The 12,915-nt window shown below is 39.0% G+C and overlaps 1 protein-coding gene and 1 non-coding gene across 2 annotated transcripts in view; one reads left to right on the top strand and one right to left on the bottom strand.

Moving 5' to 3' along the window:
- LOC110395140 (macrophage mannose receptor 1-like) overlaps positions 1-12,915 on the top strand; it is a 33,317-nt gene that overhangs the window by 10,004 nt on the left and 10,398 nt on the right. The window contains exons 10-22 of the mRNA XM_021389295.1: positions 714-829; positions 1,617-1,765; positions 2,156-2,355; positions 2,743-2,864; positions 3,601-3,688; positions 4,309-4,453; positions 4,932-4,967; positions 5,059-5,228; positions 6,070-6,137; positions 8,246-8,346; positions 8,675-8,817; positions 9,498-9,612; positions 9,716-9,864. Coding sequence (XP_021244970.1) covers positions 714-829; positions 1,617-1,765; positions 2,156-2,355; positions 2,743-2,864; positions 3,601-3,688; positions 4,309-4,453; positions 4,932-4,967; positions 5,059-5,228; positions 6,070-6,137; positions 8,246-8,346; positions 8,675-8,817; positions 9,498-9,612; positions 9,716-9,864 — 1,602 coding nt within the window. The remainder of the gene's footprint in view (positions 1-713; positions 830-1,616; positions 1,766-2,155; positions 2,356-2,742; positions 2,865-3,600; positions 3,689-4,308; positions 4,454-4,931; positions 4,968-5,058; positions 5,229-6,069; positions 6,138-8,245; positions 8,347-8,674; positions 8,818-9,497; positions 9,613-9,715; positions 9,865-12,915) is intronic.
- Positions 11,747-11,818, bottom strand: TRNAM-CAU. Its single transcript has one exon. It is a non-coding gene; the product is annotated as a tRNA-Met (tRNA).

The raw sequence follows: 12,915 nt of genomic DNA, 5'->3' as shown, positions 1-12,915 counted from the left end.
AATAGGGATGTTTCTTCTGTATTTATATAAAACTCAAAATGACTTCTCTTTTTCTCACTTACGCACTTCAGTCTGCTCCCTCCTGGTGCAGAGCTGCTCCCTTTGCCCCCAGCAGCCTCCCCCTGCAGAGCACCTCGTTGCTTTTGGGCTGGATCCCACAGGTTGCACGGAGCCATCTGGGTTCAATCCACCCATCACAGGAGGCAGGCATACAGGAATATTTGAGCCTGCTGTTTTGCGTCTTGATTGCAGCACAGCATCTTGGAACAGCTGCACTTAAAAAATTATATGTTTTACGCTCTATTTAAAATGATATAGCTTTATACTATGGGGAAAGAAAAATAATATGTTTTCCATATTTTATTTTTAATTTCTCCAGCACTTCATTGCTAGTGTCATCTCAGTGTATGAGCGTAATATCATACATACATAACAAAAGCAGAGCTGGCGTTACAGGATTTGTTGAGCTGTGACCGTGAGCTTGCTTTCTAGCTCCAAGTCACAGACATGGCCCGTTACTGACCAAGGCACCTATCAAGGGGCAAGAGGCAGGGTTGTGGCTGCAAAACTATGTTTGATTATCCTCTACATTTCATTTCATGGCTTCTGAGGTTGATTTTGGTGTGGAATGTGGTGTTAATGTGGCTTTTAGAAGAGCTCTGTGCTGGGCAATCTGACAGTTCCCCTTGTGTATCTGTTGTTTGTGCTGGCAGGGCTGGATGAAGTACGGCTTTTACTGCTACTCCATTGGGCAGCTACCAGCAACATTTTCAGAAGCAAAACTTATCTGTGAAGAAAATAAAGCTCACCTGGCTACTGTGAGAGACAGGTATGGAAATGTAATCTCTTCCTTTCAGTTGTGCAACCAAGCCAAAAGTTCATCTCTTCCCACTCTGCAATTATTAATAATGTCTAACATGATGCCACTCCTTTGGTGGAAGGTACATGTTAGAACTAAGTAAGTCTAACAAAATATAACAGGCAGTGCTATGTCATTAATATTAACATTCAAACCATGGCTGCTACCCACCCACACTCTCATTGAGCCTGGGAATAAAGATTTGAGTCAGCCCCCCAACAACTCCAAATTACCAGACTGTTTTTAAACTTATTGAAATGAACTAAGCAGATAAATATGGAACTATTTATTTCTTCTGGATTTGAGTTTTTGGCCTTTTCTTCGTAACAGGAAGATCTGGAAATGTTCTTTTTTTAGAACAATTATTTTTTTCCTAGACTAAAAGGATTTAAATATCTAAGCCTTATATTAAAGCACAGTAAAGCACTGTATCACTGATTTATACAGAATGAATAATATGAATACATTAACCCAAGTATTGGCTTATGTTGCTCATTGTGTAGCACAAAGGGAGAATAGAATCACTTTAAATTATAAGCATGATTTATATTACCAAATTGTAAAGTAAACCATTTGTATTATAATAAGATCTATAAAACTAAAACCATGATCCTTGTTCCAATCTATGCTTATTTTTTTTTTTCCACATATTAACAAATCATCTTAACTTTACCAGACTTGCTGCAATGAACTATTTGAAGAAATGGGCAAATTACAACAAAGCTTGATATATCACTTCAGTACTTATTCTTCACAGATATGAACAGGCTTTTTTGACTTCTGTAATTGGATTCAAGCCTGTAAAATACTTCTGGATTGGCCTCTCGGACACAGAGGAGCAGGGGACATTCAGGTGGGCTGGTGGGGACCCGGTCATCTTCACGCACTGGAACATGGGAATGCCAGGTAGGCACCAGGGGTGCAGAGTTTCTGCTCTGGGGAGCCAAGAAGTCAGGGTTTAGAAACTACAGGATGTTTTTTAAACAATTTTGCCATAAATGTGCAGAAACAACCATGCAAATTCTGTTTGTCCTGAAGTTGTAGTAGCTCCTTCTAAAAGGCCACCTAGGATTGCACGTGGCCGCTGCCGTCATTCATTTTTTGTTCCTTGCTGGTTTTGATATTTTGGTGATCCATAGTATAATATAAAGGGAATGTTTTATGATTTATTTTAATTATGTGTGAGCTTTCAGTGTCCAAACACAGTAGGGCCAGGTAGCTTTTAGTAGAGGGCATATGTTTTGAGAAGATGCAGGTACATATCAGTAAGATTTTAAAATTTTCTCTTTCATGAAGGAAGAGAGCCAGGCTGCGTGGCCATGAGAACAGGAACTTCAGCTGGATTATGGGATATTCTCAACTGTGAAGAAAAAAACCTGTTTCTCTGCAAGCAGATTGTGGAGGGAGCAACCCCACCACCCCCTCTGACAACTCCTCCACTCCCATCCTGCCCAGAGGGATGGCAGTCGGTTCCTCAGAGCAGCTTCTGCTTCAAAGTAGGTGTTTAACTGAAAACAAACACTTCTCATTTCAAGTAAGAATGTGCTTCATCTATACACGGAGGGTGGATTTTATCGTGCTTACCTGACGGGTAATTTGCGGTTACACATCTCCAGCCATACCCTGGGTGGAGCATCCTGAGGTGCTGGGAAGTGCTGCGTGGTGGTGGAATTGAAGTTTGGAGCTACCAGAATTCTGAGACAATGGCAAAAGCAAAGCTGCAATAATCAAGTTTGCTAGGCGACAACACAAGCAAGGTGGCACAATAAAATGGCAAGTGATTAAACTAGAGGCCAGAGAACAGAAGGAAAACGGAGGCTCAGAATGCTGTTTCTAAATTACTGTAATATCTGAGCCTGTATTTAACTGCCCACTTTTCACAGATTTTTCAGAGAGGAAGGGAGAAAATGCAAACATGGTTTGGTGCAAGAGATTTTTGCAGAGCTATTGGAGGAGATCTGGCATGTGTCCACAGTGAAGAAGAGCAAAAACTAATATCTAGTTTGTAAGTATTTGCAAAATTCATTGTTTAAATTTAGGAAAGAAAGCATTTTTAAAAATGATCATTTTGCAGGACATGAGGAATTTCCAGTCATTGGATTCTACTTTGGAAAGACAACGTGTATCTCTGCAAAGTGTAAACAGGTAGAAACAGGGGTAAACAGGTAGAAAGAAATGAGCAAAAGTGCTTGTTGGCAGGTGTTTGAGTAGACTCATCTATGTTGAGAGTAGCCTGAACACATATAAAAACGAAAGAAGGGTCATCAAAATTGGTTTCAACTGAGTTTAGTTTAAAAAGAGAAACCTGATGTAATGAAATAATCTTGATTGAAGGAATATTTTGTGCTGTGAAATGTAATTTTCCTTCTTTAGTTAAGGGGGAAAATTGGAGACTAAGAAAGACTGACCTATTAATGTGTTTATATAAATGTTTAACTCAAGCAAATGAGTACTGGATGGTCTGGGTTTGAATGCCTAAGTTTCTTTGTGGGACCAAGACCTTAAAATTTTCATTTAACTCAGTAATTTTGGTAATGTGATATCTGTGATCCTTCCTGTGCATCTGTTTCCCTGATTCCTGTCACATGCAGTGTGAGGGTGTTTTTCCCCACATGAAAATGGAATGATTACTTTACATGAATTCCTCAAGTGATAATTCAAGTGCCAAAACTTTGATATGACACATATTCTCCATCTCTATTTCACACTCTTATTGTCTATATTTGCACGTAATCATTCAGAAATACAGACTATCGTCACTTATCTTACTGGATGGGTTTAAATGCCTTGGACTCTGATGGAGGATTTACATGGTGTGATGGTTCACCAGTGAGTAAACAATTTCTTGTTCCAACTCCTTTTCTAATACTACATATGTGTCTTGTCAAGCATGTACAAACCACAAGTGACTTTAAGTCAATTTCCCCTTTCTGATCTAGGAATTAGTTTTTATCTTCTGATAGTTCACAATCATACATAATAGTATGAATTTATAGCAATGAAATAATACCAAAGACAATGGAGTACTCTTATTTTCTATCTTGGTTTAAGCCATTCTGGTTGTACCAATCTCTATATTCCAATTTGTCACTTACTGTGAGAAATAATTGTGTGTGTTTGGTCAAGCTAAGCTTTTTTGAAACATCCAGGCAGGAGGAAGGAATCTGAGGAAAGCTCTCAGATTCTACTTTCTAGAGCTTGACAGTACAGCTTCATCTCTTCATATATAGAGGAGGACAACAGTTTTTTGGTTTACTAGGGTTGGCCTATATATACACAGAGGAATCATTGTGCTATACAGTGGTCTTGTGGTCATGTCCTTCTTGCAGAGTTTGGCACAAAAACATAATGTGGACCATGAAATCAAATGAAGATTTTTCTTCTTTAACAAGTTAAAAAGATGCTTGGCTTCAACAGAAAACCCTAAAAAAGCTGTGTTTTCTCTGTAGGTAAATTTTCAAAAGTGGGCAAATGGAGAACCAAACAATTATGATGGAAATGAGAAATGTGGAGTTTTTTATGGCTATAATGATATGAAATGGAATGATATGTTTTGTGAACATATGCAAGACTACATTTGCCAAATAAAAAAAGGTAAAAGTTGAAGACTTTTTTTTTCTTAAAAACTGTTTAGAAACAGTTTAGGACATCCTCTCTAGGTCAGATCACATTGCATGTATTAGAGCCAGCTGTTCCACCAAGCACAATGAAACACTAAGTGAATTTCAATTTAAAAAAAAACAGTTGAAAACTATGAATTCATTCATGAGATACATGTGTGAGTTTAGCATGTACATGCAGCATTCTGAGGAAATGAAATCAAGTAGCCTAAATCATCCATAGTTTATGTGAGCTTGATTCTAATGTAGTAGTTTTGCTGAGCGTTAACACCTTTTTTCAGATACTCTTAGAAATTCTGTGACAAAAATAAACATATGAGTAACCTCTAGGTTTCATTCTATTGCTGGAAATTAAAATGCAATGGTAAACAATTAAAAACAATGCAATAAATATATTTAATTGAGAAATTTCTGATATATTTAATACACTCAGATATTGATTTACTTTGCAGGAGCACTGCTGAAACCAGAGCCCAAATCCACTTTTGGTAAGTCTTGTACTTTCAGTACAGGAAGAAATTTTTATACAAGGGTGTTAATGTCTATTATGAACACTCTACTTAATGTTTCATATTGCAGATGATGGATATATTCTTAGTGAAGATGACTGGATAATATATAATCATAAAGAATATTACTTCAGCAAGGAAGCAATGCCTATGGAAAAAGCGAGGGACTACTGCAAGAAGAAAGGTGGTGATCTTGCCATCATTGAGAATGAAAGTGAAAGAACATTTCTTTGGAAATATGTAAGAAACTCACTTTACTTCAAAAAATGAAGTTTTGTCCTCCACTGAGGCCTCTTCTTCAGCTGGCTTCTGAAATATTAGAACGTGATCTGCATCATAAAAAATCAGTGCCAACTTTCATGAGTTTAACTATATAGAAACTTTAAAATAATAATTATTTTGATAAATAATTGCTATGCTTAGAAAAGTCTTTAGTTTCTTTTCAAGACCATTGCCAGAGTGCAACTTTCAAAAACTCTGCTCTGTTTAGTTGAAATTTAGTTACTGAGCAGGAACTTTGTTTTCCACCTCATTCTCTTCATGGAATTTAAAAAAAAAGAAAAAAAAATCCTCTTTTTGTCAAAATAGATTTCAAATCTTGAAGAAAAAGTTTGAGGAAGTGAATAACTTGGTGATTATAGCCTTCTGTAAATAGTTTCTATACTATTAAAAACAAGTATGATTCCTCCCTTTCTTCCACATGATTAAACACTAAACTCCATCATTTCCTTGTAGCCTTTTGGCAAATTTGCACTGTGCTTTCCTAAAACTCTAAAAATATGGTTTTATTTCATAGCCCTCTTAAGACATATTTCAATATTTTGTTTTTAATCTTCTTAACACAGCATTTTGCTTCTTTTTTTTTTTTCATTATGCTTTTATTTTTATTTAAAGGCTGGAAATTGGATGATAATTTTGCATTTTGCAGTTCAGACATATAATCCCATCAACTCCCTGCACATTGCTTGCTGTCTAACTGTACAAATGTAACTTAAGTGTTTTTGAGTTCTTGTTTGTTTTATTTAAAATCTACTTTCTTACATCTCATTGAAACTTTTTTTTGTGTGTGTGTGTGTTTTAGACTTTTTATAAAGATCGTGGAAATAACTTTTTTATTGGCTTAACTGTGAGCCTAGACAAGACGTTCAGGTAAGTGAAAACATTAAGTCTTTAAGACTCATGTGAAGTGTGAATATTTAGCAAGGCTGTGTCTAAGATGTTACTGAGGCTTAATGACTGACAGAATTTGTCTAAAGCCATATTTTGACATAAAATTTTAAAATATGATTCTCGTTCTCAGGGTAGCAATTCTCCTATGGTATTTTCATCATCTACTTCTCCATCTTCTAGCTTAGGCCCTGTTTTTGTTTTGTGAGGCCACATTTGCTCACAGTCAGTGTAGTCTGAGTTAACACGTGCTTGCTCTCCTTCTTAAATTTGAGAGAAGATAACATTGAGGTCTCTAGAGATGTTCCAGATGGTACTTGAAGACATTTTTAAATATTCAAATGATCAAAATCTTCCTCTGCTTTCACCTTCTGCCTTTTTCTAGTGCCTTCTCCAGGGATTTCAAGCTTGGTCAGATGAGTCTCTGTCTCATTTCAACCTTTCTTATCTGTTCTCAGGATGTCTTTCTTGTCCACAAGCCACAGACGCTCATCTCTGTGGAGCTGAGACAATCTAATCTCCGCGAGCTTCTGTTTCCCCTCCCACCCAAAACTTAGAAAAAAGCTTTATTGTTTGTCTTTGCTGCCCCTCTAATTTCATCCTTCTTTTTTTCTGGATGATGGTGCCGCTTTATCAGGAATCATAGAATCGTAAAATCATAGAATCATAGAATGACTCAGAAAATAATAGAAACATAGAATGGTTTGAGTTGGAAGGGATTTTAAAGACTGTCTAGTTCCAACCCCTTGCCATGGGAAGGGACAAATTCCAATAGATCAGTTTGCCGAAAGCCCTATCCGACTTGACCATGAACGTTTCCAGGGTTGGAGTATCAACAGCTACTCTGACCAAACTGTTCCTGTTCCACCACTTCCACAGTAAGGAATTTCTTCTTAATATCTAATCTAAATCTGAACTCTTTTAGTTTAAAGCAATCTACCCTTTTCCTTTCACTATAGTCTCTGATAGTCCCTCTCCAGCTTTTCTGTAGGCCTCTTTTAAATACTGAAAGGCTGCAATGAGGTCTCCCTGGAGCCTTCTCTTCTCCAGGCTGAACAACACCAGCTCCCTCTGCCTGTCTTCCTAAGAGAGCTGCTCCAGCCCTCTGAGCATCCTCGTGGCCCTTTCCTGGACCCATTCCAACAGATCTCTGTCCTTCTTGTTCTGGGGACCCCAGGTCTGGATGCAGTGCTCAAGATGGGGCCTCACAAGAGAAGAGTAGTTGAAGACAATCACCTCCTTTGACCTGCTCCTTTTGGTACAGCCTAGGATACAGTTGGCTTTCTGGGCTGTACATGTACATTGCTGACTCGTTTTGGCTCAAGTCTTTATGACATTCCTCCCAGTTTATTGTGCGCTATTTTTTCCTGTTTGACTCAGGAAGATTTGCAAGTGAAAGCAGATAGGCATCCTGTTGCATTCCTTATTTGTAGTCTACTGGCAGGAACATGCATACCGTGGCTTAGTCTCCCAAACTGGAAAAACACTGAGTTGCCCTGGAGCTGATGTGGTCTGAAGGCAGTCGTCACTTGACTGTGCTCCCTCCAGCACACTGAGGATTATTTATGGATTCTTTTCTAGAGTATTTTTGAGAATAAATTTGTGAATCACCAAACTAGGAAGTATTTCTTGCATAATTGAAAGCAATAGCAATATATATTAAAGATTTCTTTTGTTTAACAAAATGGTTCCTAGTATGTGATTCAAGGATCTCTCTTACCCTACAAGATGTTATGTTAGTGCTTTGGCCCCAGGAAATTACTAAGTTAGGCTCGTGTTTCTGCATCTGTGTTCCAGGTAAGGCCAGGCCCAGTGTTACACCAGTGCATTTTCTTTAAGTTATTAATGCTCAGCGACAGAGAAAAGCTGTGACTTTGAGAAGACTAGCTGAGACCTGGTTTGGATCAACAGTATACACATTAGACAAGAAGATATTTTTTAATGATTCGAAATGAAAAGTTTTCCTTCTACCAGAGAACAGCACATGTTTCTAAACTAGGATATAGAAAACAAAATACCAAGCTCTAGTATGCCCCCTACAAAGAAATACTACCCTAAGAATTATTATTCTCCCAAATCGCTTATTTCAGATGGGTGGATGGAACTACTGTAAACTATGTTGCCTGGGCTCCAAATGAACCCAACTTTGCAAATAATGATGAAAACTGTGTGGTCATGTACACCCAAACAGGTGAGTGCTGTAACAATATTCAGTCCTTCATGGTGTGGTACAGGCTTGACAGGGCTGAATGTGCAAGTTTTGGTCTTAGAGATCTGCATTAGATTTTAGAGAGGTTAATTAAACATTTAAATTGTAATGGCCCTTTGGCAATTTTGATGAATTTGAATTTTGATGTAAACCTGAATATTTCTAAGGAGAACATACATAAAAATTACTCATTATTTCTGTGAGGAGAGTAATATGGTAATCAGTTCTACTTCCTACGATGGATTTGCTTAAGGAAAGGTCACTCTTTATTTCAGTCTCAGTTTTGTCTTTTATTCTGATTTGCTTTAAGGTACATGGAATGATCTCAACTGTGGCAGTGTTGAGTTTTTCATCTGTGAAAGGCTTAACAGTACTGTTCGTCCAAGTATTGCTCCCACTGTACCACCACCCAAGGGTGGGTGTCCAGAAGAGTGGCTCCTCTTTGATAATAAGGTGCAGTATGAAGTCAGTATACTGCATTTCAAAAAGAATGGAAAACTTCCTTTGTTCAGTTTTTAAGTTGAAGCATTGTTTTTGTTTATCACAAAATATATTCTGACCATGTATATTTAATGAACCTAAAAATAAAATTCCTGAAAAAGGAATTGGGACCACAACTGTTATGAAGGAAATTATGTGCCATACAAGGAGAAAGCTTCACTTTATGTTTTTGCTATTATTTAGCATAGCCAATGATAGTTGAGCAACTTTGTTTCTGTGGGAGAAACAACTTCAGAACAGTTGTACATTCTCGTTTACTTTGCTGAGCTTATTTGGCTGTCACTTACTGCCTGGTCACTTTTTTGACTCGTGTGCATTGTTTTCTGAGGTCTTAGGCATTCCTTACTCAAAGTCAAGCCTCGGAAATGCTGTGGAACTGTTGCTTGAACTTAGTTTCCACTGTAATTTTTAGACTGACATATTCCTTCTTCTAAATGGATGCTAAAATATGGAGGTTTTCCAGTATGTATCTTCTCTTTCAGAAAGACCTAAAGGCTAGCTAGAAAGGACAGTTAAATCTCCTTTTGGTTTAAAATATCTAGCTTATTTCACTTCTTACAAACAGAAATGCTTTCAGTAGAACCTCTAAAACACCATCCAACTACAGCTTTGGCACATTTCTTTTTTTTCAGTGTTTCAAAGCATTTGGCCTTAATGAAAATTATACACTGACATGGCATGCTGCACGAAACAATTGTATTAATTTTGGAGGAAACCTGGCTACTATCTCAAAGAAGGAAAATCAAGGTATGAAGTACAAATCTTTTGATACTAGATGAGAGATCAACTGATCCTGGAGAAACAGATTATAACATTTTCCTTCCTTGTACAATGTTTATCTTTTCTTCAGCTTTCCTCATGTCTCTCTTAAAAAATACCGCAACCGATGCCTGGATTGGACTGAATGACATAAATCATGAGCATACATACTTATGGACAGATGGAAGTCCAGTTTACTACACAAATTGGGCAAAAGGTTCCCGAAGTTACTATAGTAAGGTAAAAAATTTATTGTTATCACCTATTCATTATCACAGAATCAAAGAATTGTAGAATCATAGAATAGAATAGCTTGGGTTGAAAGGGACCTTATAGATCATGTATTTCCAACCCCTGCTGTGGGCAGGGCTGCCATCCTCTGGATCAAGCTGCCCGGGACCCATCCATCCTGGCCTTGGAAGCCTCCAAGGATAGGGAATACACAATTTCTCTGGGCAATCCAGTGCCTCACCACCCTCGGAGTAAAGAAGTTCCTCCTAAAATCTAATCTAAATGTGATGTAATCAGCAAACTTGCTGAGAGTGCACTCAATCCCACTGTCCAGGTAGTTGATAAAAATGTTGAAGACAGACCCCTGAGGGACACCACTCATCATCACTGGCCTCTACCTGGACATAGAGCTTTTGACCACAGCAGTCTGGCTATGACCATCCAACCAATTCCTTATCCACTGAATAACTGACCTTTCAAATCTGTCTCTCCAATTTAGAAATATGGATGTAGAGTGGGACCATGTTGAAGGCCTTGTGCAAGTTCAGGTAGACAACATCAGCTGCTCTTCCTTTGTACACTGGTACTGTCACTCCATCACAGAAGACTGCCAGATTGATCAGGCATGATCTGCCCTTGATGAAGCCAGTCTGGCTGTCTTGGACCACCTCCTCATCTTGCATGTGCCTTAATGTATCTTCCAGGAGGATCTGTTTCATGATCTTCCCAGGTGCAGATGTGAAGCTCACCAACGTGTAGTTTCCCTGGTCTTTCTTTCTACCTATCTTAAAAATGGGAGTGATGTTCCCCATTTTTCCAGTCACATGTGACTTCACCTGACAGCCATGACTTTTCAAATAGGATGGAGAATGGCTTGTCAACTATATCAGTCAGTTCCTTCAGGACTCTGGGATGCATGTCATCTGGGCCCTAGACCTGCATACACTGAGTTTCATGAGGTGATCTCCAACTTGCTCTGCCCTTACAGTGTGAAGGATTTTCCTTCCCTAACCCCCACCTGGAGGTTTAGGGACATGAGAGACATGTGAAATCTAACTGTCAGTGAAGCCTGAGGCAAAGAACTCATTGAATACCTCAGCCTTCTCCATTCTGTTGTTGCCAGTTTTTCTTTCTCATTTATCAGAGAGGACACACTCTCCTTTGCCTGTCTCTTCTGGCCAACGTATCTAAATATTCTCTTGTTTTTTTTTTTTTCACATCCCTTGCCAAGTTCAGTTCCTTCTGTGCCTTGGCTTTTCCTGATCCCATCTCTGCATGTTCACACAGCATCCATTCTTCCCAGGCCATGTGTCCTTGCTTCCACTGCCTGTACATTTCCTTCTTAGCTGTCCATTTGATCAACAGGTCCTTGTTCAGCCATGCCAGTTTCCTGCCTCCTCTCCTTGATTTCTTTTGCTGAGAGACTGAGGAACTGTTGTGCTCTCAGAAAAGTGTCCTTAAAGAGGTGCCAGCTCTGTTCCATTCCTTTGCCCCTCAAGACAACTTCCCAGGGGATCTCATCCAATAATTCCTTGACTAGATGAAAGATCACTTTTAATGAAACTCATGGTCCTGACTTTACACTTGCACCTCCTCTGCCCTCAAATCCTAGGAGAACTTCCATATTCTGGAGTTCCCCTCAACTGAGGATATGGGCAGCTTTGTTCACTCCTCAGGAGGTCTGTCTGCCAAAGTCGCTGGCCCCCTAGTCTGGGTTTCCATCTCAGCCCAGTTGTTGTGGCCAGTGGTTGCCATGTATATTTCAATTATGCTGCTCCCAGAAGACAGAGACAGAGAGAGAGAGCTGCCTGGTGCCCTTCTGCTCCCTGAATGCATCTTGGAGTCTGAATTTAAAAGAAGTTACACTGCTTTTAAATGTCAAAAGTGCTGCTAGCAGAGGATGGTTTCGATCCATCGACCTCTGGGTTATGGGCCCAGCACGCTTCCGCTGCGCCACTCTGCTACGCTTATTTTAGCTGTGGTGAATGAATAAAATGTACTTCAGCTGTATTTTGCTGTAAAGTTTCTTTTCTACAACTTTTGTAATTATCTTGTTGCTTTTGAAAGCAAAGTAGTCATGGGGAAGGTCTACCTTCAGACATTTTTTCTCAATTTCTTTGTTTCTTCATGATTTCATATGAATACAGACAGATGTTTGGAAGCATTGTGCAAAGCTCAGATAAGTGAGCAATTTCCCTCCTTTCCCCATAACTGATCAGGAGGTTCAAATAAACCAAAGCAGAGCAGCAATTGTGTAATGTAGTGATACAGTGAGTGTTATTTAGACATGATGAAAATATTTGGAAAATTGTATATGCTTCCGTTTCTTGGTGCTGTGCCTAGTAAGATAAATGCATTGACTGTAGTCCTCCAAAGAAGAACATGGATCTTCCTTGCTCATATTTTTCTTTTCCACCTATGCCTTCTAATAAACCTTCCTTTTGTAAGATCTGTTCTGCACACATTTGAAACTTTCAGTTCTGCTATAGCATTTTGTGTTAAATTGCAAGACAAAATGGAGTGTTTTTCAATAATTTTAAAATTGCCAATGAAAAATGTTGGTTGATAGCACTGCTTTTGTACTCCTGTGCAGGCTGTACCAAGTTTCTCTCTTTTTTTCATGACAGAATTACTTTGAGTCTGGCTAAACCAGGAAATGTTTCTGGAATGTCCAAATGCTCCTGCCAGCCAGGCCAGAGCTGAGTTTTAGGTTCTTCAGGACTTTCCCATCTCACACATGAATATGATTTCTGTGCTTTCTGTAGAAGGCTGTGTCCATCTCCCTGCACAAGTTGTTCCCAAAGTTCTCTCCTTCATTTGTAGCCATGACTTGGGCTACTGCTTCTGAGGGGTCAGCAACAGTGTGAGATTATGCTGACACAAGGGAGGGAGAGCTGCTGCTTCCCACTGCATAAAGATGGAACCTGAAACTAGGGTGGAAAGGGTTGAAGAAGGGTACCCTACAGTGGTTTCTGGTTACTGCCACTGTGCTTCTGAGTGGTAGTGACAGCTTTGATTGTTTTGTGCAGGAAGAGCGTTTTTGCTCTCTAGGCAAGCTTC

This window comes from Numida meleagris, chromosome 2 (assembly GCF_002078875.1).
Source record: "Numida meleagris isolate 19003 breed g44 Domestic line chromosome 2, NumMel1.0, whole genome shotgun sequence".
In the NCBI taxonomy this organism is placed as follows: Eukaryota; Metazoa; Chordata; class Aves; order Galliformes; family Numididae; genus Numida; species Numida meleagris.
The sequence above is the reverse complement of the archived record's forward strand: the minus strand, read 5'-3'. Positions and strand labels throughout refer to the sequence as shown.